Genomic DNA, 26,040 nt, shown 5'->3' on the forward strand with positions numbered 1-26,040 from the left:
AAATTAGTAGAGCAGAAAGGTAAATAATTGAGTAAAGACATAGAGGATTTACTGAAGAGTTTGACTAGTGTAAGATTAAAAAAAATAACCTTAAAAGATGTAACAAGGAGCTTTATATTTTTGAAAGTGGAGAATCCGTAGAAGTTTGTGAGCAAGAAATGACAAACCAGAACTGCACTTTTAGTTAAACAATAAAATTAGCATTGTATTTTATAACTGGAGCCTATAAAAATATTTTAGAAGCTAATTTGTTAAAGCGTGTGCAAATTAATGGTGGACTAAAGGAGGACAATAAAAACAAGAAGATAAGGAAACAGAAAGATGTGGAAGTTAGCTAAGGATATGTTGAAATTTTAGAATGCTTCAGTAGGTTTTAATTCACTAACCTACATTAACTGAGAGAGAGTGTGCCACACTTTGAAAATAAGAACAAATCCTTTACTTCATTGATGAAAATAGCAAGTCTTTCTTCTTACTATTATACTTGCTGTAGTCCAAAACATGTTTGAAAATGAAATATCTATGATACTAAAATATCTTCAATAATGAAACATCTGTGATACTGAAATATCCTCAATATTTTTAAAAAATTTGGAAGGCTTCCCTAAAGCATATGTCCCAGACATACAGTATTACTTTTTAGGTCTAATTGCAAAAACTGTGGTGCCCCAACAAAGCCTGAAAAAGAAAAACTAATCTATGTAGAGTTAAGATTAAAAAGAAGATAATACCTAAAGTGTGGACTGATTTGTATCAAAGGTTTTGCTTTAAGTATAAATACAATGCATTTAATTTATCCAGTTATGAAGTATCCATTATTGATATTCAGTACCTACTTAGTCAAAGTTAAATGGCGCCATGTTCAAATGAAACTAGATTTTAGAAGTCATAGAGGGGGTCTCAGTCTTTTCCAAAACCAATATTTTAAACAAAGTTATGGTTCTAGATTTAGAGAGCTACTTAAATATAATGCACTTGCATATATAGGTTCCTATCATGTCTCATCTCAGGTCACCATCTATCCCCTCTCCAAAACAAAACAAACAAAAAAAAACTGTAGAAAAGTTTTATCATGAGTCAGATAAGGAGATTTTTTTAAATAAAAAATATATAAAATTATTCATTTGAGGTCCCTTCAGAGATGATAAGGTCAAACCACTCAGAAGCATCTTTTTGGCTAAGAGCCGGACTACACCTCCAATGGAAGGTTAAGTAGTGGAGCAGAAGTGGAGAATGAAGGAAAAATGGACACGATGAACTGAGATGGAGAAGAGACGATGTACTAGAGAAGAGTTGCGTGTCTCTTCATGGGAGGAAGGACAATAGCAATAAGAATATCTTCATTTATTGAACACTTCTCATTTAGTCCTCATAACAAGAAGGTTTTGTAAGTCTCCTTTTAAGAACAGTTCAGACTAAGGAGAAATAAGAAACTCATTCTTTTGCGAAATTTATTTTCCATGTATTTTCACATGTATGCTTTGTGCATATCTGTACACATAGGCACACACATGTGCACATCCATAGATAGATATAATGCAGTCATTCAAAAGAACATCTTTGTCTAAAGAACACAACTGTGATTTTCCATGTCATTCTTGACAAAGTGTCCTTGACTGCTTGTGGAAAGTCACAAGCATTAATACAATAAGCTACCACCCAGAGATATTACATAAAAATTCATAAAATTAGCATACTGAGGGCTTGAAGGGGTATCCTGAATTCAGAAAAATAAAACTTATGTTTTACATGGATATCCATTGCATATGCACAGTTTCTAACTAACGAATGGATTAGCTTCAAAGTTTTGCTTTATTAACTGTTTTATCCAACGATAAATGGTGTAGTGTTGGGTCAGGTATTGTTTGTAGCACTTTACAAATTTTAACTTCTTTAGTCTCCATAACAATCCTATATGGTAAATATCACTCCCATTTTTATTTTTATTTTTTAAAGACTTTATTTAGTTATGTGTAGAGAGGGAGGGAAGGAGAAAGAGAGGGAGGAAAACATTGATGTGAGAGAGGAACATCAACCAGGTGCCTCTTGCACATGCCCCGACTGGAGACTGAACCTGCAACCCAGGCATGTGTCCCAACCAGGGATCAAACCAGAGAGACATTTTACTTTTGGGGAGGACGCCCAACCAACTGAGCCACACCAGTCAGTGCTCATCCCCATTTTATTGACAATGGAGTGAGGCACGATGAAGTTAAATATCTTGTACATGCTCACATAGTAAGTGGTAGCCCTGGGCCTTGAACCTCATCTGTCTGGCTCCCATTTGCCTGTAACTCCCGCACAGTAGTGCATCTTGTAAACTCTGCTGCTTTTCACTTATTTGCCTATTGGAACAAGTCTTCTTATTCAACTTTACATAATTTTTATAAAGAACTAAACTGTTAGACTGAGCCACACAAGCCTCTTATCTTTAATGTTCCGTAGCCCTGGCCAATTTTATATTATAAAAAATACTATTATCACACTCTTAATAGTAAGTCATAAATAATAAATAGATAAAACTTTATATCTCTTTATCTTGTTTAATTGTACTTCAGAAAAATCAGTTTAACTCATAAAAAAATATGTCACTAGATAGAAACAGTGTGGTAATTTTAAAGGATATGTTCAAGCATTCTAGAGATTAAGGACAGAAGAAATTTATATCTATTTTGTTGAATTCATGTTGAATTTATGACCTTTCTTTTCCTATTATGGGTTTATCACTGTCCATACCCTTTATGTTTCAACTTTTCTTTATTACTCTAAAGTAGAAGTAATGCAAAAAACAAAACTTTAAGTCAATGAGAAGATTTAACAGAGCATTGGGGCAGTCATAGGGAGGAGTCAAGGAAAATGGGTCACAGAGGAATATATGCTTAGGTTTGAAAAAGGAATGAAGGTGAAGTTTCTAATCTGTGAGTGGAAAAAAAGACAAGAGTGGTGGACATCAGGCCTAAAGATGACTATGCTTTGAAGAGGGAGTGAGTCAGTGCTGGAGGGTCCTTGGTTCACACAGCTCTCAAGGGTTCTCAGGCTTTGCTGCTTCCTGGGAGCCTTTTAGAAATTACCGTGAGAAGGCAGAGCTCTGCAGGGCTGCTGGGTGAGTGTGAGCGCATACAATGATGTTTCTACATGCAGGATATTCACAGTGCAGTTTTGTGATTTGGGCACAAAACTGTCTGCATCAGAATTCATCAACATTTTATAGTAAGTCACTTGGTACCACTTTGTTCTTTCCCTGACTGTAATAATTAAGCCAGTGAAAATTCTTCTCAGTCTCAGACTTGCTAAGGACATTTTATAGGAATCTAGGCCTTGGAAAACACTGAACTCTTCCCTTGCTTAACTAGGGAGTAGTATTAACTGTAAAAAAGGCCTTTACTTCTTTGACTTGAATCAACACCTGTGGATAAGGATCTCCCACACTCCATCCAAAATGCTGACTCTCCTCTTAAAAGTCTGAAGCTTTGTACTTAGATTATCGAAAGCAAACTGCAGGTTTAATCATGAAACAAGGCCCTAAATATCTCTGGTGTCCCTCAAGTGAGACAATCTAGGGTACTATCTAGGCTTTAGGCCTGCAAGAAGTCTTTGCAAAGATGTGCTTAGGAATCTTAAACTTAACCTATGTTCTCATCCAATACAAAAGTTTTTATCCTGTTATGAGCCTCTTTCTGTTAGGTTTTCAAAAAAGTGGTGATTGTGTTTTTGAGGTCTCAGGGGTGAAGAGTAGGGCTTCCACCTGGCCTAAGCTATAGCAGGCAGCTGCCATCCTGCCGGCTCTGGGCAAATACCTCTGGCAGCTGCTGGCCTGGCCCAAGCGATGGACTCTGGCATGCCAGCACATACCGATTTATCGCCCATCGGCTCATTTGGGTTTTGTGTCATGGTTGGTTTGTGCAGGCCACAGTTGGTAATGAATTCAAGAAGTTCACCCCTGGAAGGACGCAAGGACTCAGCTAGGACAGGTAATCCACTCTCCAGTGACTGGAAGTGGACTCACGTTTTGTTGTTGCAATCACACATTCACTCCAATTGGTGAGATGACCTGAAACTGCAAATCAAGGCGTTTTAGCTTTTACTTCATTTTATACATCAGTACATATGTAGAGACATGGATGTAGATACAGGTTTCAGTTTGAAACTTGAATCCCTTATCCAGTGTTTACCAGAGATGTACATGGTGCTGATACTGCAAGTGGCATCTGAAGGAAATGCTACAACTGGACACCGGAAATCTGTGCTCTTAAAAGGCACTTTGCAGTGTTCTTATAGAACCACAGAGATTGCTGCCGTGAACGTCACTGCAATTTAGGGAGTGACAAAGGTACATCTTGGACTTCTTAGAGTGGCCTGCAGCCACACATGCAGCTTGTCTCTGAAGCCAGGGAGGGCCTGATTAAATACAGGGCCCACCCACTGTGAAAAAAAACTCTCTGGCACCCCAGCTGCCATTCAGAATGTGAAATCCAGGATATGACCTGTCAAGATGAGCCACTTCAGCATATTGTGGCACTGCAGCTGTCAGTGAGATATATAAGTCTCCCGAGGAAAGCATTCGGACTGTTTCCATGGTGGGATGAATACAAATACACAGCTCCGGTCACATTTGAATATGATTTCTTTTCAGCAGGATGGTCTACACTACATATGCACATTAGTGGAAGTGATCCCATACCTCTTCTGATCTTGGACTGCTGAGCATTTTCTGGAGGCAGACTAGTTCAATATTTCTTTTGATCTGTAGTTGAGAGGAGCACAGAGTATTTGGATGCTCTACAAATTTAAAATATGCATTTCTGTCCTCTTTCCTCAATAGAAACAAAATTGCTATAGATCTCCAAAAGTATTTCAATGAAAAGTTTGGAAAACAACTGGTTCCACAATCCAGATTTAAAAAATTTATTTCATATTTATTCCTTGATATTGCTTATTCTATTCAACATTTTTATCTATAGCACTAACACCAAAATGTATACTAGAACTTAAAAATTTCTTACTTGTGCCATGGATGTCAAGAGAAGGTCAGTGAATAACATCAGTAACTATATAAACATTTTCCTGATAGGAAAGTAGCATGCATTGTCCCTCAAGTATGTCCAAATAGGTGGCACTAAGTAATTTTAGAGTGAATTTCTCTTTTTTTGAGTTCCTGTTAAAAGTTTCTGAAATGTAGGAAATGGTCAATTACCAAACTTATGTTTTAATTTGGTACTTTTAAAAATAAAACTGGCTGAAATAAGTCTCATAACAAAAATGCCTCATGACAGACAGAGTTTCATTAGGAATCATATACATCTGCATTGCAAACAATAGACTTCCTTTCAACAGTAAAAAGGAAATGATAGAAACTTTGATTCAGCTAACAGTAGAGTTTAAAAAGTCTTACTATCCCAAACTATTTTTATTTAAAGCAATATTTAACTATGTATTCTGATACTTAGATAATTATTTATATACCTGTGGGATGTGTGTGTGTGTGTGTGTGTGTGTGTGTGTGTGTGTGTATGCACATACATACATACAGGGTGTGGCAGAAGTAACGCCTGCTTCAGTGTGGTTGGTAGGGTAATAATATGGGTGTAATAATTTATAGTTTTAATTTGAATATTTCACCAAGAATGTCATATGGTGTTCTTGAGTGTGATATTATTATGTTACAGAGTTACATGCCTATGATTTGGTAATAAAAATTTCTGTAATAAAAGGAGGTATTATTTTTGCTGGACCCTGTATTTTCATAGCTAATGAGGTATATATTATGCATTACATATGTTTATTTACATGTGTTTTTGCACATATTATGTTTGATTTCAAATGTAAGCATAATATGTGACACATAATTATTGTATATTATATAGTCACACTTGATATTATACTTATATATTCACATTATTAATTAGAATGAAATGTTCTATCTCCTATAATATATAACAATTTGTTTCACTTGCTTATCTCAGAATCTCTTGATTCCAATAATTCAGTAATTTAACAACTATGTTTATGGTTACTATGCAAAATTGTTTAGTAGAGAAGTGTTTCTAGTTCATGTATATATAAATTCAGAACATGTCTATTCCAAAATACCAAAAAGCCATCCCTGAAGTATGAAATAACCTTGAGAGTTTCACACATGTCATTTCCTCATTGCTCTGTGACAGATTCCCCCCCCCTCCAAACACCTATCACATTCCCCAGATGGCTTAGCAATCACCATTGGCAGAGTATGAATAATGTTTTAGGTTGAACAGATGTGAGCAATTTGTAATTTTTCCCCTTTCTGAACCAGCTTTGTTTTGATGAATCAACTGGAAATTTAAACTTATGTAGAACTTCTGCTTGAAAAGCAGCAGTGTTTTCCCACATTGGAATATATAGTCAGTTCTTAAATATGGTAAGAGGCAGGGAACAGGGCAAGTGGCCAGACTGTGTGACAATAAAAACCAGAGGATCATCACTTAGCACTGCAGTGGAGTTACAGTTTCTTTAGTCTGTAGAACTGCGTATAAAAAAGAGATTTAGGTCATTCCAAACCAACCAAACTTCCATCACAGTTTGAAAAGAGGGGTTTTAAGTAGTGTGTTTCGTATATATCAGGTTTCTCATGTTTCTTTCTCTCTGGTCAAAATACTCTAATTATAATTATATTGTTGACCTTAATATAGGCAACCTAAATTGACCCTTACTGGTAATTCAGTTTCAGAGAAAGCTCTCCTAAGCTATAAATAAATACTCTTTTCTTTTAAAAAATGATTTAAAAAAAAAGACTACCTAAGGCAAATCTTAAGTCCATGGCTATAAAATACACATTTATTTATACATTAATATTCCATTTTATGTAATATAACTTACTTTTCTTATCATAACCAGTTGCTAGATCTAAAAGGCCACTTAATGTCCAAGTTCAGTCGTTGCCCTGTATTTTCAGAGCTTGTCTCTGACCTGAAAATTCTTGCTGTTGCAAGAACAATTATAGTGAATATTTTTAGCCCCCTTTAAATTAAAGGTCTTTCAGACCAAACTAACTGGCCGTTGGTCTAGATTAGATAACACTGAATTCTTGAACCCGTAAGGAGTTGAAGAACTCCATATGCTACAGGCAGAACTTAATAACCAAAATGTGAACAAAAACAGTCATTGATGCACTTCTTATCTCCATGTTCATTACTACATTCAATACCATTGGCATAGAAAGTTTAATATCACTTTTATAAAGTACTTTCAGGTAAAATTCATAGACCATCCCCCAAATTTTTTAAACTTGCTCCATTTGAAAACCACAAAATTTCATACACTTCTTAAATAAATTAAATACTACAACTTAAACTCTATCAAAATAATTAGAATTTTACTATGCTTTTTCTACTTCCACACCACTTCAGAAACACACCTGTCTTACCTTCATCACTGACTAATCACTGGTCCCGATAAGGTGGCCAAGGATCTGATTTACCAGACTTTCATGTAGGCAGCCATTTTGAGGAAATTAATAGGTACATTTTCTTATTTACTTATGGAACTCTATAGGGCGGCCTACTCTGGCATCTTCTTATCTCTCAGGTTCTCTAAATTAATGTGTCTCGGATATGAAGCTCAGTCTCTGAGATCCTGAGTTTGCATCCATCCACAATTGCTGGGCCAGAGACAAAGGGCTTGTTTTCATGCCAGTAAAAGGTGAAGGATCCTCTGGACAGCTCTTACAGAGTGCCTACAAATTACAATGATTTGTAGTCAGTTTGCTGTTGCATTGCATTTGTCCTCTTATTTGAAAGGATGAATATTAAGATAACAACTGAGACATTTTAGAGGTGTCTTTATTAGTTAAGCCTAATTACACTTATTCCAAAATAAATGTAATTTATTCTTTAGTAGGTGTATAGTCCTTTCCTGAACCTGTATATTTCCCAGGTTGATCTCTTGCTTTCTGCACTCTATGGGTGTCTCATGCATCCAGGAAGTTTACAAATGAAATTGCAGTTAGCATACAAGACGATATTACGTGAATGTACTAACAAAGAAAAGAAGAAGGTCAAGAATACCCGTACACATGCTCTGTAAGCCGGCTCCCACAGAATGCCTGTCTTTGGATTTGTTTTTTCAAGTAGAATCAATCATTAGACAAGTGATTTAAGATGCCTTTTTTTTTTACAGAAAAATTGCTTTGAACAACAGCAACAACAGAAAGCCATTTCAATTACATTTTCATTTTAAAGAAACTTATGTTTCACTCTCTTGATAAGTTTATTGTTATGAACCCTTAGCTAATTATCTCCATCAACCTCCATTCTTATTCAAAGTGGGGAAAAAAGTTTTGTTACTCTCATTCCTGAATTTCTATTATATCAGTATAACTAAAAGAAAAACAAATAGTATGAAAATGGTTGTCTTAGGCCACTGCCTCTCAATTTTGTGTGAATTTCATGATTGCTGTATTAACTTGAATTGTATAGTTCACATTCTAGATAGAAACATGATTATTTCTCCTTGCCTTTTAAAATGTAACAAGTTTAAAAAAGTAACTATAGATTTTTTGGTTTGTTTTGTTTTCCTAGGTGATTTTTAAGTCCTAGTCCTATAATGTAGGCAATACTTCATCAAGTTCTTTAAACAAAAGCAAGAACTAAACTAAACTGAACTCAAATTCATAAATGTTAATAGCCATATGCAGAGGTAATGCAACTGACCTTTTCTAATCATATATTAAATTTCATTTGTATATAAATTCATATTTCATAGTGAACTGGAACAAGGGGAGGGATGAATGTTTGATCAGATGTAAAGGGTAGTCAGATATCAAAAGTGGGGGGATTCTTTCTAAACTAACTTGGCAGGATTCTTGCTAAAACTGGACACAGCAAGAATGGACAGAGAAGGCCATAGTGGCCTAGATAACAAGAGGGTGCAGAGGAGCCTCACTGAAGTTTGGTTGAGGAGAGACTCTTATACCTAGGAGTGAAATTGCTGCAGAGTAAGGTAACTCTAGGTTTATCCTTGTGAAAATCTTCCAGACCTTGTCCCAAAAGGGCTACATCATTTTACTCTTGTACACAAGCACCAGCAATGTATGAGATTCCAACTGCATCACCTCCTTGTCAATACACTATTATTTGTCTTTTTTATTATAACCATTCTAGTCGATGTGAAAAAGTATCTCATTGTGGTTTTGACTTACATGTCTTTTATGGCTAATGATATTGACCGTCTTTTCACATGCATATTGGCAATTTATATCCTCTTTGGCAAAACTTCTATTCCTCTGTTCATTTTTGAGTATTTTTGTGTATTCAACATTGAGTTGTAAGAGTATTTATATATATTTAGATGCAAGTCCCTTATCAGATATGTCACTTGCAAATATTTTCACCTGTTCTGTGGTATTTTCTTCTTTTTAGTTTTTGAAAACACAGTTTTAATATTGATAAAGTCTAATTTAATTTTTCTATTATCACTTGTGTTTTTGGTGTAATACTAAAGAAGGCTTTGCCTAAAGCTGTGTTACATTATTCCTATATTTCTTCTAAGAGTTGTAGAGTTTTAGCTCTTAAATTTAGGCCTATGATTCATTTTGAGTAATTTTTGCAAATGGTATAAGGAATGGGTCCAAATTCATTCTTTCAGTGTTGCATTTTGACTGAATATTATGGTAAACATCATTAGGGAAAGTCTCAGGCAAGGTGCATTTTGTTAAACATTAGCCAGATTTTGTAGTACTGTTTCACTTTCATATTTTTTCAGTGCAAAGAATAGGGTATTATATAATGTAATTGTCTGTATAGCTATATTCCTGATTGCTTTATTTTTTCAGAAGTACAAGAACATTCTTTTTTCTTTTAAATCTCTACTAATGGTCTTCCATCCAGCAATTACTTTAAATGTGATTTATATATTAAGTGATTCTGCTTAAAAATACATGGAAGGGATCAGCATTTATTTTTTATTATTTTAAAAAATATTTTATTTATTTATTTTTAGAGAGAAGGGAAGGAGAAAGAGAGGAAGAGAAACATCAATATGTGGTTGCCTCTCACGCACTCCCTACTGGGAACCTAACCTGGAACCTAGGCATGTGCCCTGACTGGGAATGGGACCTGCGACCCTTTGCTTTGCAGGCCCACACTCAATCCACAGAGGTACACCAACCAGGGTGTGATCAGCATTTATTAAAGCTAAAAAAAGAGAAAAGGAGGAAAATTGCACTGATCCCTAGATTGGACTTGCATCCAATAAATATTGACATCTGGAGAAAGCAAAACAAGTATTAACTGACATTTGACTTGATGAAAAATATTATAATCACCTTATAGCCCTTACTAGTATATAAAAATTTAAAATTACCCCCTAATTAATTTTGTGGAGCAGAATTACAGCAGTATTTTTCTAGTGACAGGTAGCTTTGGAGTATAATTCAGATCCCTAAACCTGCATCCTTGGTATTCCCTTAGTAATACTCATTGTTTTCTTTTGTTTTATTTTATTTTGTTTTTAAGCTGGGGGGTCTTTTCCCAATGTATATGCTTATGAAATGCCTTTTCCTGAGTGATGAGTTTATGCTAAAGACAACACGGTTGTCTAAATAGACAGTTCCTTCAGCATCACACCCTTTATGGCAAGAATAAAAATAGAGGATGATGACCTAAATTTGACTAAACTCCCCACTTGCTATTATGTTGATACTTGCTGGGAAAGCTTTAAAGAACTACTTTGAACTTGCTTACGACTATCTTGATTCCATTACTTCAATGGGCTTTCAGAAGAACTCTGATCTTTGGCTGATGTTTGTACACTTTGCTAGCAAGCATTTTACATTATTGAATGGATTATAGATTGCATTTATTTGTCCTTACTCCTCCTGAAACAGAGTTTTGCACAACTCTTATCTAGGAGGTTAATGTAACCTTACTTATTGACATAAACTAAGCATATATATTTGAAAATAGTCTAACTTAAGCTTAACTACGGTCACCACACCATTAAAAAGTTGTTTACATTTTGTTATAATAGTAAAATGAACTTTTATTGGGAATTTGTTCTTATGTTGGCTGAGGAATGTGGAAGTATAATCTCTAAGTGCCTCCTTGGAATAAATATTTAGGTAAAGGAAAAATTTGCATGCATAAAATACAACTGTCATTCTCATCTTCCAATATCAAACTCATTGTTCTTAGGTTTTGGGATTACCTACCCCTACTTGATTTTAATTCCTCCTTTATTTTTTGTAGTACTCTACATCTTATGAGAAATAATTTTACTATTTCCTTTTCATCTCAATAAGGCAAATGTAAGGTTTTCCCAATTGTTGATTTTCAATAAGCAACTCATAAGAAGGATCATACAAAAGGCACTTCAGCATTAATCGTATTTAACTCCAACATCATGCTTCAGAAGGCTGTCCCCCTTCTACGTTGCCAGTATTTCTCTCGGGCGTCACCACTTCTTCATTCTCACAAGTTAGATTTTCAGTTTCAGTTGTCTTTCAGAACTCATTAGGTTAAAAGAAAAGGTCATTAAAACCTGTAGCATTACAGCTACTTAATTTTTTGCCATAACCTCCACACACCAGTGCAGGTTTTTAAGCATTATCTTTGAGAAGTTCTAAAATAGAGTTAGAATACCTTTATATATGACAATTATTCTTAAGTTCTCCTTCACTAAAATCTAACTAACATATGATGCAGTTCTGGTGTGATTCATTTAAATTTCATTCAGGTTTCTGACACAGTAAATAAAGTCGAAAGGATTCTTCTGTTTACTTTTGTTTAATTGTTCTAATTTCTCAGCAAAATTCCATTTTCCTATTTTATATCATTCTCTTCCACTAGCTTTATCTTTGGAATTATAGTGGATAGTTTTATAAGTTTTAGGTACTAAAACCTACTTATAAGTAAATCTTATTTGTAAGTATCACAGAAAAGCAGAAGTGATGTTAAATTTTTCAACAGGAATGGTTTTATCAAACAGCTCGTAGTGTTATTGAAAAGAAATGCTGCATGTTAGTTAGATCGCACATTATAAAAGTGTTAGTAGTGAATGACATCATGCAAAACATAAAGATTAGACCACTGCCACAGCAGGGTGAACGTTCATGTTCCTCAATATGACATCAGCTGACTCGTTAATTTTTACAAATGGGAGTTTTAGATGTGGTAGAAACCATATTAAGAATCCCATGTTTTGGTTGGTAATCTGAAACTGAGTAGGTTTAAGGGGTTTGCCCAAGATCACATAGTTAGTGAAGGGTAAAGCAGAGCCAAGGCTGTAGCTTTTTCAGGGCTTTCCCCCTGTTGAATGTTGTCACCCAGGGATTGCCAAGCCATAGGTGTGCTCCATTTATTTTAGCACCATGCATCTCCAAAATGCCAGCAAAAAGAAACTAAGTAAGCACTCATTAAGTACCTGCTGTGTATTCAGCACTGTGCTAAAATGTCATGAGATAAAATTGATTCATTTATTTCTATCTTATTATATAATAATGTTGAAGTTCTCCATTAGTATGTAGTGAAGCTATCTTTCCAGAGATGCAAATTATTTCTCCGTCTACTCTCTTTACAAATGTGGTAAAAAGAAATAACTACCTGGAAATTTTTTGAAGGCAAGTTTCTTTAAATTTGAATTTACTTGTACAAACATTAAGAAACCACAGGTCAGGAGGATTTTTTCTGAGTCTTTTCTGCAGCCAGTGATGTAATGGAACTGGCTTGTAGTGGCTTGCAAGAGCAGGTCACACCATCTCTTCCCATTTCAGTGTTCACTGACATCAGGGGAGAAGTTTGAAATTAGCTGTGATGGGAATATTTACACCACAGAAATGAGCAAATAATGCATATCAGTAACTTTCTTAGTCTCTGCTGTGAAACATGTATCAATGTACCAATTTTGGAGCAAAATTGGACAAACTATTTTACTCCTTGAACTATTAACTACTTCCTCTGTGAAGTAAGGACGATAATATATACTATAGCATATATCACAGGATTTTATGAGGTTCATGTAAAAGTACTTTGAAACTAAGTTTCAAATAGAATCACTAACATCACAGCAATGAGAGTTCTATATTCACTAATAAAATGAGATACTTGGCAAAACCAACATAGCATAGGTAGATCTAGAATTTCTTAACATCACATCTACACATAAACCAACTATGGACCTGGCCAGATAAGAAAAAGGATGACATTTAGACTGAAGGTCAAAGTCTGATTCCTATAGGGGACATCAAATAGCAAATGGGTACCAAATAGAATATGGGGATTATTAGGTCTAAAGTAGTATTTCTACTGTTTTCCCCATGCCATAAGTCCCTTATGCCTCTGATGAATTAGGTTTAGGGAGTGGCAGATAAAACATTTTCCATAAGTAGGCTATGAAGGCCTCCGCAGAAAGGATGTTCTATTTTCTCTTTATCACCTCCTTAATACAGGGCTCTGCACACAAAGGGCTCATAGGAAGAAAATTGACAAGTTGACCTCCCGAGGCTACAAAATTCTGCTTTCATTTTCATGACACCAACATAATTTCAAGAAGTGTTGTTCAAATCTGCATGGAAATCCCTACCCTTTGATACAGAGTAACTGCCTTTGGCATTTGCAATGTGGTTCAATGAGTTATTTATTGAAACTACAAAATCCTCTTCTGATTTCAAACACTTTTGAGAGTGCTTAGGAAAAATGTGTCCTGTATATTTGTCAACGCTTATTTGCCTCTAATTAAAACAAAAAAACCCAAAAATGTTCATGTGTAAAACACCACGCAAACTTTTATTTTTCTCCATATGAAGTCAGTGTTAAAAATACTGCTAATGACTTGCTTTTTCAAGCTGAATGCTCTTGAGATGCTAAAGAAATCAATTCCTTTTTAGTTACAATTAAAATCATCATAGCCAGATAGACATGGGCTTAAATCTTGATTCTGTCACCTCCAATCTCCATGAGTTTAAACTGGTTATGTAACCTTCCCAAGCCTCAGTTTCCTCATCTGTGAAATAATATCTATTTGTAGTTTGTGGTAAGGATTAAATGAAGAAAAAAACCAACAGCATACTTAATGCTCATAACACTATCTCTGACCATTATGAATACTCAGTAAATTATGATTATCATGGCTACTTTTTAATAAATTGCTTATGTTTTTACTCCTGGGTTTACTCCTAGCTTGCCAAATCACGTAAAATATGTTTCTCTGTTACTCTGTTTCCTCACAGGAGAAGCATATTTAAGATCATCACCTTTTCTTCCCTGGAACAATATAAGTGTTAATTAATTCATGGTGAATCCAATTATTCTAAGAACAGTGCAGGAAGTCATATTTTTTAAAATGATCATCAGCCCTACTTTTGTAACAAGACAAATCATCTCATAGTCTTAAAAAAGTATCACAAATTTTACCAAAAGAGTTTTAAAACAAAATTAAGATTTATCCAATTTAAAACATGAATTTATGTTTTGTAGCATACTGCAGACTGGGAATACGACAACATGACTATTTGAATAGTTGAAAGCAAAATACCAGAGATGCTCTGTTTCGGTGGGTGCGGGGGTGACTGCCTTCACTTTTATATTGCATAGCCTGTCCACACAAATTCCGCCAAAGAATGAAACCATTCAAGACTGATGAATGTGTAGGACAGACTCCCTGAAAATCCATACATATTATTCAGATATTATAAAATGATTAGCTTTTTAGGGAGGTATGTATTTTGGGTGATGAATTATAGAAAGCTAATTCTTTTATAATATCTCAAGTTTTCATAGATGTTTTAGAAGCAGAGGCTATATTATACCTCTAACAGAATCTTTCTGTGGAACCAAGCACAAAGCCCAGTTGTGAGAAGATTAAACGAGAGAGGAGAAATGGAGAAGCCACTTCTGAACTAAGAGTGCACTGTATTATGTAGGTGCTCCACCTCGCATTCCAGATAAAAGAATTTCTGGGCTCAAGGATGGAAACTTTGCAAGTCATATAACGTTAGGTTTAAAGGTGTTGGCAGAATGAGATTCCATACTCTTTATTCAGATTCATCTACAAATGTTCATGTTTAATCATTAGAATAATATTTTAAGAGGAAGAATAGTACTTCTAAACTTGAAGGCTTCTTTGTTTAAATATAAATACAAATTAATCAATATGTTGAGTATGTTGTATGTAACATTTTTTGCTTTTATTTTAAAAATGTCAGTTGCCTGAAATACTCATATATTTTGACTCATCAGGTGGTTATTATCTGATTTTATTATGAGATAAAATATAACATATTGCTGGCTTTACAATCAAGCACTCTCAAGTAACTGCTTTGCAGTACATCAAACCTGAAAGAAGGTAAAGGGAGCAAAACAGGGAGGAGGGAGCCAAGCAGGACTGGAACGTGTTGGGGACTGTGCATTTTCATGGGGGAGGAGATCTGGAACAGCAGCAGAATCTTAGAGGTAGAGAACACCCCAAAGTCATATGGTTTTGTTTCTCAACTAAGGAAATGTGACCTCAACTCTCCAGTCAATACGCAGATACAAAAGGTGCCTAGACAGAAGTGGGATGTGTGAGTAGGACTGAAGAATGGGTTGTTGTGGGATATTCTGAAATTCAACTACTACTTACTCTGTCAAGTTCGATGCTATATTCTTCCACATTTACTTTCTTTTCACATGGTCATAATAAGCCTACATGTTAAACATTATTAACCAATGTCCAAATAAATAAACTAGCTTTTTCAAGGACTTAAAAACATTATTTCATGCCCAGGCATTATAATCGTAAATATGGTCACCTATAGCACACTGATTTGGTGGGTAAAGGCATCCCAAGCGTTGAGTGCGCCTGAAATAAGAAATGGGACAGTAGATAAGACACCTTGCTGAGCAAGCACAGAGCTTCCATACTGAGTAGTGCAATGATGACATCTATTTTTAAAAAAGAAAGTTTTAATTTACATATAAAATCTAAGGTGAGTTTGTTTCATACAAGACAGAGTATTACAATATTAAAACAGAAAGGAAGGGAAGGAGGGAGAAAGGGGATTAATAATATCTGAAATAAAACAGCCTAGCTGATGAATAATATTGTCTGTGTGTCTATGAATGACTAAATTATATTGTAATATCCAAAACTGCCAGGGAAAAAAAAGGATGCTGCACAGTATCACAGTTATCTTTATGTGATGGATTATAGCTAATATTTTTTTTTCATTTATTTTTTCCCTTCAGTTTTCTATAAAAAAATCTGCATTTATTTTATAATTTTAAAAATTAATTTATTTGTAAAAGTAAATACATATATGGAAACAAGATTATTTCCTGACTTGAAAACATTGCTAAGTTTTAATATACAACACAGAAGAATTTGAGATCAAATTTATAACAGCTATGCTAAATATGAGTAGTTCATTATTTTATCAATACAGATGTTTCAATCCAATGTTGTCCTAATTAAGATTAAAAGCTTAAGTTAATAATTTAAGATTAAAAATTTTTAAGTATGGCTTTCCAAATGTTATTCTGGGCTTTGTCTTGTAAAGTTGACCTGCTAATAGAACTTTTAAAGAATATTCATTTTTTTTCTTTTTCACATATGAAATGTGTTTTGGGGCAAATACTGAATCCTGATAATTAAATTGGCCTATAAAATTTCAAGCATAACATTAGATTTGTAATAAACACGTAATAAATTGTTAGTAATAATTTCACAGAATGTTATTACCTGTAACTTTATTTCTTGACCCACTTTAATTTCTTTTAAGTTGTTACATGTTGATGCCATTTATTAAAGTCTGTTTTCTTGTGGTTTCTAAAAGTATTCAAAAGGATAAGTGGCATTTAGTTTGTGTTTTTTTAATGTCCTGAAAAATGTGTAATTTATTTTCTTTAAAATTATTCAAATTGCTACAAGCCAAATATCACAAAGCTTCATTTCTTCTTTTGCTAACATTTCTAAAGGAAAGTTTATTAATAACAGTATTTCAACTGCATAGATTAAAAAACAACAAGTTTGTAAAGTATCTCTACCAATTATTTTCAAATGGGATGTTTTGTGATCAGGATTTAGTTTTCAAAACACAATTTTTATTAATATTAATATTCTAGGTAATATCCTCCCTATTAAAAATGCATTTATTTCTTCTGTAAATTCCTCACTGAAGTCACATCAGTGACTTTATTTTTTCCCTCACCTTAGAATAAGATTAAAATACATAATTCAGTATGACCTTCATATTGCCAAACTATTTCCAATCATTGATGCTTCCTGATGAAAATAATAATTTTGTTCACTGAGTTTGAACTTCACCCACTTGAAATTTTTAAAAATAAATGTGTTTTTAAAACTAACCAACTACATCTACTGACATTTTTAACCACCCATAGATAACATGGGCAAGACTTTCCTATAATAATCGCTTGCTTTCTCAGGGCTGAGAGAACTTCAGGCTGTAGCTCAGTCTCTTCGAACTGTTTAGATTGTAGACATGAAATCAATGTTGGTGGTTTCGTCACGGTGATACCAATATGGGTGGTGTGGTTTCTGCTCATTCAGCTATCTTTAGATCAAAAACAAATTCCTAGATGTTCTTCTCTGAAAATTCTTTATAAACCTTTTTTACTGAGAATAGTCTTTCTTAAAACACTTGTGATAACAAAAGGTCAATAATGCATTTCACAATGCTTAGCACATTTCAGCATGTGACCCAGGAAAACAATAAAATGTGAGAGGTCAATTCTGGTTTGAAGGAGAGGTCAAAGGGGAAAAAAAAGGAATGATAATGGTAAAGTGTATTTTTCTTGTTTTTTTTTGGTGTTTATAGTGAGGTTTGAAAGTCTAGTATTTCTCCATCAAATGAAATAAAATAAAATCTTGTTTTTTCATATTCAATAGTCTAGATATATTTGTTCTTCCCTGAAAAGCTTCATGAATCCTTTTTAAATAGGAAATAATATTATGTAAAATCTAAGGCAAGTATTTAAATACCACAACAACCAGAATCCAGAAACCTTCCCCTTACATTTGGATGGCAGAGGATATATTTCCCCGAATAGGAGATGTCAATCAAAACCAAAATTTTAAAAAAAACACAATCTATTTATTATCGGGTAACTTTGAAAGAAACACAAAATGTATACCCTTACTCTTCAGCAGAAGGCAATGAATCTGTGAAAAACTGTTGGCAACCAACCCCCTTCCACTCCAGATTAGCTTCTTGAGTCTGCCTGCATGCTTGTCAGGTGAACATCGTGTGGCAACAGTGATGGGCCCGAACACTCTGGAGTATTTTATTACCTTTTAAAATGAGTAGCATGAAATATTTATCAGCACTGAATTATGTTTTACCAACTTTACAAAATGTTAAACTGCATAAATGGTGGCCTAGTTACAAATCTAAGTCTTTTGTGCTGTTTTGTGGGTGGAGACAGTATTTTTAATTAGCCTTAATAAAGTGTAACTTAGACAACCGACAATGAATATGTTAGCACAATACAGGTAAAGCATTTATTTGTTTGAATTTTTAATTTAAATATGAGATTTTGGAAAAACTATAGACCTAGTTTTATGTTCCCTTTTCCCAGGAGAATCACTTTGTCACTGCCCGTGACTGCATCTCTCACAGCACATTTCACACTTCCTGAGAGGAGTCTGCTCTGTAGAGTATGCAAATGTTTGCTACTAATTTATTTTAAATACAGGATTACACAGTAATATTTATGTACATTTCAGGTGACCTGGCTAATTATGTGACCTCAAAAATAAGCAAAGAAATCAAGGATTAAGAAAAATAAAGAAAATTCATTAATATTCTAGATGCTTAACAGATATATTTCTTCAGTAATACTTCAAATGTTATTCATAAAGATATTTTTCAAGTTTCATTTTCATTTACTTTATACATAGTATTTTGCTATAGACGCTGTAGTATGATTCTCTAAATTCTTGTTTCTGTGTTTGTGTGTGTGTTTTTCCAGTTACTGGCTGACAAACAAAGTTCCTATCAAAAGACCCAGTACAGGCCTCCTCATGTACACACTTGCAACAAGATTCTGTGATGAAATTCACCTGTATGGATTCTGGCCGTTCCCTAAGGATTTGAATGGAAAAGCTGTCAAATATCATTACTATGATGACTTAAAATATAGGTACTTTTCTAATGCAAGTCCTCACAGAATGCCATTAGAATTCAAAACATTGAATGTGCTACATAATAGAGGCGCTCTGAAACTGACAACAGGGAAGTGTGTAAAGCAATAAAGCACATTTGGAAACAGACAAGCTGAATATGCACTTCTTTTCTGAAGATGCTTCCTAAGATTTGAAAATAGGATCCAAAACAAAACTGGGTTTCAGCATTCACCAATGACCTGAAAGGTGATAAAGGACATTCTCGAGAAATCCACTACCAGCTGATGAAAAACCTGCAAAGTGCTCTAAAAATTAAATATCTTGACTTCAAGGGTCCTAGTAAGTGCCACTTCCACGAAGAACACAGTTTGAATGTATAATCAGTACTGTTTACAAGATCCAACAATGCATTCATCATTAGTTACCGAGGCAAAGATGTTCATTACTGTCAGGCTGCCGCTGCAACGCCAAGCACAGGAGAAGAGGAATCCAGGAACACAACTCCGCCCTTGGGGACATTAACCATCCTTGTCAGCAGATAGGAAGATACAAACAGCTTGATCAGTGAGATTCATAAATTTAAACAACTCAAGCAAATGCCTTCAGTTGAGACTCTGAGTCCTATCGTGAATTATGTTTCTGTTCCTGTTTTTATTTGTCTGGAATCTCTTTTGGATTGGGTATTTGGGGTGCTTAGAAATCCTTTCTAAGACAAATGTAAATGACATAAATAACCTTCAAGTAATCATGTTTAAAGTTCTTACATTTTTAAAGAGCAATCACACAATGTCTTTGATAAAAAGGTTTGTTTTGCACATCTCTAAACCTCCAGATTTTTTTCCATTGGTGTAGAGGGTCCCAGTAAACTGTACCATTTGGTAATCTTGAGCCATTCTAGAGCAAAGGTGTTCTATGTCACCTGAGGTGGTAATATTAGCTGAAAAAAATGTACTTTTGGTACCAAAGATTATACTGATGCTTCTACACAACAAACCATTCTCCTTCCATGAAAATAATGTATTAATGTGTTATTCTATCAACATGAAAGTTCTCTCTAGATATTTTAAATTTTCCAAACTCAAGACCTCCACAGTTTTTACATTTCATAATAACTCTGTGGAAACATTTTGCCCTGTAGAATAAATGTTTGACTGACGGCAGAAACATGACTTCCAGTTCTTTAGTATCCTCCCCCTTATTCAAATGAAAAGACTGGCATGCTCTTCATACCATAGTTAAATGTCCTTAGTGCAGGAATAACATGACTAATAAGACTGCTGTTTCCCTAACAGGGATGATTCATTTTAAGAAGTTGAACAATAAAACTGTGTGTCAGTGTTTTGCACTTTGTATGAATTAAATTGACCAACATTTTTTCTGTGGTTAAATTTATTCATGTTATCATATTAATGTGTTTTCAAAAAAGCACATGGAATTATGAATAAAGTAATTTAAAATGTTTTAGCATATAACAGAATTGACCAATAGGCCTGTTTACTGGAAATTTATCCTAAACGGGTAGGTAATTCTGATGGTAAATTGTTTCTCCCAAAAGCAGAAGTACTGTGTTCCCACTTCTACTCTTGGCCTGAAACGACTTAGATGACTTCTTGTTTTTTCAGGCAAGGCCGTTTGAGGAAAGAAGGACAGCACGCAGAGTATGTATGTTTTGTTTATTAGGGAAGACAGTGTGAAAAAAAGATTAAGTAGCATGAAGAATGTATATGTATATGTTACCATGAAAAAGAATATTCACAATAGTACAGCTCTCGAATTATTAATGATATGTGGTATTATTTTTAAAAAATATGGTAGAACTGTGTGATATAGAAGACTATATTTTCTGAGAATTCATGTGTCTCTGAGAAAACAAAATAGAATGAATAAAGGAGATGCATAGCTAAAAATGGGTAGAGCATAATGTACTTTTATCATTAACCTCTTATCTATTGGAAATTTTAAAAGAATTAGGCACATATTTTGAATGTGAAGTTTAAAAGTCTGATTGATTTAAAAAAACAAATGTAGGTAGGCAATTTATAGAACTGTAATTTTGACAATTTGCAAATCAGTTGTTTGAATAGCCTTTAATTTAAATTCAATGGAAATTTTGAAGTCACAAGTAAATTCTTAGAGGTAAAATCCATCTCAGAAGTCATTGAAAGTATGTTTTAAAAAGCAGCAGCAAAGTACCTTGCCATTTTTACTGTGTTTTCAACAAAGGTATTTAAACAATTTTAAGGCCACAGCAAAAGCATCCCAGCCATTCACTATTCTGTGCATTGAAGTTTATCTCATAGACGCATTGAGTAGTGCCTTTTTAGCTTCCCATTGTGTTGTTGCCCGATGCTTTGTGTTCTCTAAATATGTTGCCCAGTTCTGAAAATGTTCAGCATACAAAAAGGGCTTCAGTTTCAGCTGAGACTACTTTTGTTCATCTCAGGGAACTTTTAATACTCAAGAATAAATTCATTTAAAAGCATTTAGTGTTCAAAGAATATAAACTTTACATGGTCACTCCATTCCCTGTTGTGTACTTTCCATCCACACGTCCCCCTCAAGATCTACTGTGGCCTTCCTATAGGGGTGAGGTAAGGAGATCACTGAAGGCTAACAGCAAGAATAAGGAAAAGAAATGAGATTTAACCAATAAGGGGGCAAAAAGGATCTTGATAAAATTAAATTATAAATACATACTTGAAATATCTGGGTGTTTCTTTTTCTTTTGTATTATGTGTTCACAGCTTTAGTTGTTTGGGGGTTTTTTATTTCTTTTTCATGATTTAACCCTTTACCTGACAAATGCTCAGGCAGCTGATTGTGAAATATTCCTGTCCTTTAGAAAGCATGGTTGTTGTGTGCTGTTGACATGAATGGGCCATGGGAACATTTTCATCGTTACTACCCAGGCTGTTCTATACTTACTATTACATTGCTGGAATTAAAAACAATGAATCAGTGACAGAATTTTCTGGGCAAGTCTAATTATTCAGCCCACAGGACTGATGAAATTACTGTGGAAGTTTTTTATATGAAAGAAGGTGCTGGGCATTTCAATGTCTTTATGTAGTGTATATCATATGAAATGTATATCAGTGGCTAATGGGAATTTCTGCGTATATGCTTACAGAAGTGATTCATTTCAGTAATGCTATGCTTGCATTGGGGATATAGTGGTGAGCATAGCGGCCTTCTATATGCTACGGGCAGTGTACATACCAAGTAGCCATTAAGCTACTACACAGGAAAAGGGTGAACAAAATAATTTATTTCTAATTGAGCCAGTTAGTCACAATGCACACAATGTTGTATTGGTTCATAAAAGAGTTGTTTTCATGTGGTTATTGTTGAGAGTAGCTGTAATTGTGGAAGGGGTGTAGGAAGAGTTAAATAGAGTTAGTTGTTACCTCTACAAGTTTGAAATTTCCACACCAGACATTATCAGTATACCCATGTTTTAAAAGCTGAGTTAATGGAGGTTATTGTTTGTATTTAATGAAAGAAAATCCAAATAAAGTCCACCTAGAAATAGATATTTTATTATACATGTGCTATAGATATATCTATATAGTACAAATAGATGTGTAATGCATATATACAATGTTATATATGTGTGTTTGTGTGTATACACACTGAGCCTGTAATATACACACAGTAGATTTGTGTTAAGCTAACATCTTCAGGGGTGGTATTGTGAAGCACTCTGGAGATGAGACCACTTTGGGATAAAGGAGTTCTTTTGAGACTTCAGTTACTAACATGCTTTAAGAGGGATCTACTTTATAACTGAATTCTATGTTGTCTATACCTAGAGTTAAAATAAGGGTCTAGTCTGTCCAAATGTTTAAAAAGAGAAAAATTTAAAGAAAAAAGTCTTCAAGCTGGCAATGTATTTGAATTGCAGTTTTCAGATTGTGGTTTTGGGCCCTGTGTCTCCCATCTAAGTGGCACTTTTTAATAGAGACTGTTTCTTTGTGTAGGCAAAAGCACAAGTGGTTCAAATGTATATAGCAGGAAAAAAAGTTTACAGAGATAGCACTGCTGCACAGAATAATTGCTACTGAGTATTTCTTATATACTTTGTGAAATTGAAAGATAAGGTTTATTCTGTCAGATTCATTATGTTCAACACTGTTTCCCTATCGTTTATGTATAGCAATTGGTGTTACTGTTTTATCATTTGTAAAATTGTAAAATAAATTAAATCCCCTTTTTTCAATTTTTCTTTTGTTTCTTATATCCAAGCCTTCGGTTGAACTTTGTACATCAATATAAGGTCCTAGTTTTTAACAAGCTTTTGTCTTCCCTGCCTCTCAGCCTCAGCCATTGGTAATTTGGCATTTATTTGAAAGTGTATGCACGGGACTAAGAATGAAATCAAAAGCCCATGAACATCAGTAAACTCTTAACAATTTTATGTGTGGTGCATTCTGTTTGCCGTTGAAGGAATGAAATATTACACAAGTTAGTCATTTAAATTCAATTTACAGAGCTACTGGCTGATGTCAGTCAGTCACTACAGCTTCATGGCTGGAGAGGCCAATGGTTTCTTACATGCTACACATGCTTTGGTGGCCCTTTGATTGCAATTTCAACTGCTATTTCATCCACTTGGTACCGTTTGCTGTTCATCTTCTAGGACATGACTCTGGAAAATTACATGGCCTTCTCTAACTACCTAGTCTATGTTTTCAGACTCTGCACTATTGTCGCCAAAAGTATTACATAAGATTACTTTTAGCATTCTGTAATTTTAAAACATGTGCTAGAGACCAACAGCAAACCATTAACAATGGTTAATGATTATAGGTCTTGTTTATATTTTCATAATTACCTTTAATTTCAAAGGTCCATATACTATTGGTCACTTCTATCTATTCTGGGGATATAATCAGATCTTATTATAAAACTGAGGTGCATATGGCAAGTGTCCCAGCAGTACAGATTAGATGAAATAAAAGGTTGTATGACTTTTGAAGGATCAGAATTTAAACTTATGTGTTCAGCCTAGCTTCAGTGCCCATGTCTTAACCACCACATTTTGATGCTTCTTCTTAAACTGGCAAGAGTTCCCTGGGAAACTTAAGTTTGCAGATAAATTAATATTTAATGAGCACAGCTCAGGAGTATAGGTACGTTTATAGGAGGGGTATATAATTTAGGCTTCAGTATAGTGTAGTATATGACCTCTGCCCCTAAAGAGAACACTCATCTCTAAAGGTGAGATGTGTGCCTTCTAGTGCCTTCTAGTTTCCCCTGGACAGTGTGGCATCGACATGGCTGGTGCTTGCTCTAAATTCTTCTTATATTTTTTTTCATGCAAGCTGGATTACACTTATGTTAGAATCTGACTTCATGTATCACAAAATTTATTACATTACAGCTATTTTAAAGTCTAATGTGAGGTTCCTATACAAACATTTTAATTGAATTTGGGTGTTTCATTCATCTCCATTAGCAACTATTTACAGGAATATCTTAAGGTTGAACCTATGCAGATAGCTAAATTCATCCATTTTACATTAATTTTTAAAACAAATTTCCCTCGTATCCTGGAAAAGGAAGTTACTTCATCTTCAAATTAAGGGGGCAGTGAATGGCTCCCATTATATATGACCTTTACTCTGTGCAAGCCCATGCAAGTTTTTTTTAAATAAAGAAAACCTCAAATACAGGAATAAAAGTTACAGTTTGATCCATTTCTAAAGGTATGGTTCTGTCACTTCATTGTTAATAAATCTCAATAAACAATATGAAAGAGCTGAATGCCAATATAAATATCTTTTTTTTTTTGCTTCCAGATTGCTGATTTCTGGTTTAATCACCAAAGTAGTTTCTCAAGTAAACACAAGAGAATATTAGTCCAGGATGTGCTCCAGGAAAATGTGCTCAGTGAAGGACAATTCTGTGTATCTCTCCCTTGAAGATTCAGAAAATGCATTAACATACAAAAAGGTCTGAGAATATTAGCAATAAAAAAAGACATTTTTACTGTTTAAAAAGTCATTGATAATTTTGTACATAATTTCTGTCAATTGTGAAATTATGTTTTACAGATCATACTTAGGATAGCACTTCTGGATATAACAATACAAGATAACAGGAAAGGGCTGCAGTTAGAAAGGCTGATGCTGACTCTATTCAGCATTGTCTTTTCCCATAGGCCAAAATATTTCCTTAGTAATATTTTCAAATATGAAAACAATTTAACCTAGCATTTAGTCTCTAAAATTTTTATATTAATTTTTACATCAACAATTACTCTTTCTAAAATATTAATTATACCATGACTAAATTCTTAACAGTCCCAAAGTTAAATTTTATTGCTCATTCTAAGCAATGTGCACATACTAGTTTGTTTTAAGACATTCATAGCACAGGAAGAAAAAAAATACTATGAGGTGCTAATTTTCATTTCTAGAACAACTCAGTATTTTACAGTAAGCTCTTCCCCTACTGTCTGTCCAGCCCAGCTTCCTTACCTCCAACATCCCGTTGCCACACAGATGGGCTGTCTATGAACACATCTGCCAGTGCTGCCACAATGTAAACACACTCAGCTGCTAGCAGATGTTTTCCAGGAAAGATTGCTACCACTGGAGTTGTTCTGCTTTGGATTCTATGTTAGTTGATCTCCATGACTGGGCATAAGGTCATTGTGTTCAAACAGATCATTTGTCTCTCAGGTATGGAACAATAACAGGCAAATGCAGGCTCATGTGTTCCATATTACCATGTGCATAGGTGCAGATATGCCTCAGAAGGCTCTGATAATAAGTCAAGATTTTTCTTTTGTAAAATATAAGCCTTTATAAGACTATTTTGCTGAGCTCTTCAAAGGCAAAACATGGCCTTAGCAAAAGAAAAATAAATATAACATCTGATTTTCTATGGTCATTGTTGTAATGGTTAGTGTTCCTATGAGTTGTTATAATAATTGTGTGT

The 26,040-nt window shown here is 34.4% G+C and overlaps 1 protein-coding gene across 1 annotated transcript in view; it reads left to right on the top strand.

Moving 5' to 3' along the window:
* Positions 1-23,486, top strand: part of ST8SIA4 (ST8 alpha-N-acetyl-neuraminide alpha-2,8-sialyltransferase 4) — a 90,133-nt gene extending 66,647 nt beyond the window's left edge. Inside the window, exon 5 of the mRNA XM_045848235.1 lies at positions 18,942-23,486. Coding sequence (XP_045704191.1) covers positions 18,942-19,224 — 283 coding nt within the window. The 3' untranslated portion in view covers positions 19,225-23,486. The remainder of the gene's footprint in view (positions 1-18,941) is intronic.
* Positions 23,487-26,040: the final 2,554 nt, after the last annotated feature.

The sequence above is a fragment of the Phyllostomus hastatus genome, unplaced genomic scaffold (genome assembly GCF_019186645.2).
Source record: "Phyllostomus hastatus isolate PE091 unplaced genomic scaffold, TTU_PhHast_1.1 phas_contig_58, whole genome shotgun sequence".
Classification (NCBI taxonomy): Eukaryota; Metazoa; Chordata; class Mammalia; order Chiroptera; family Phyllostomidae; genus Phyllostomus; species Phyllostomus hastatus.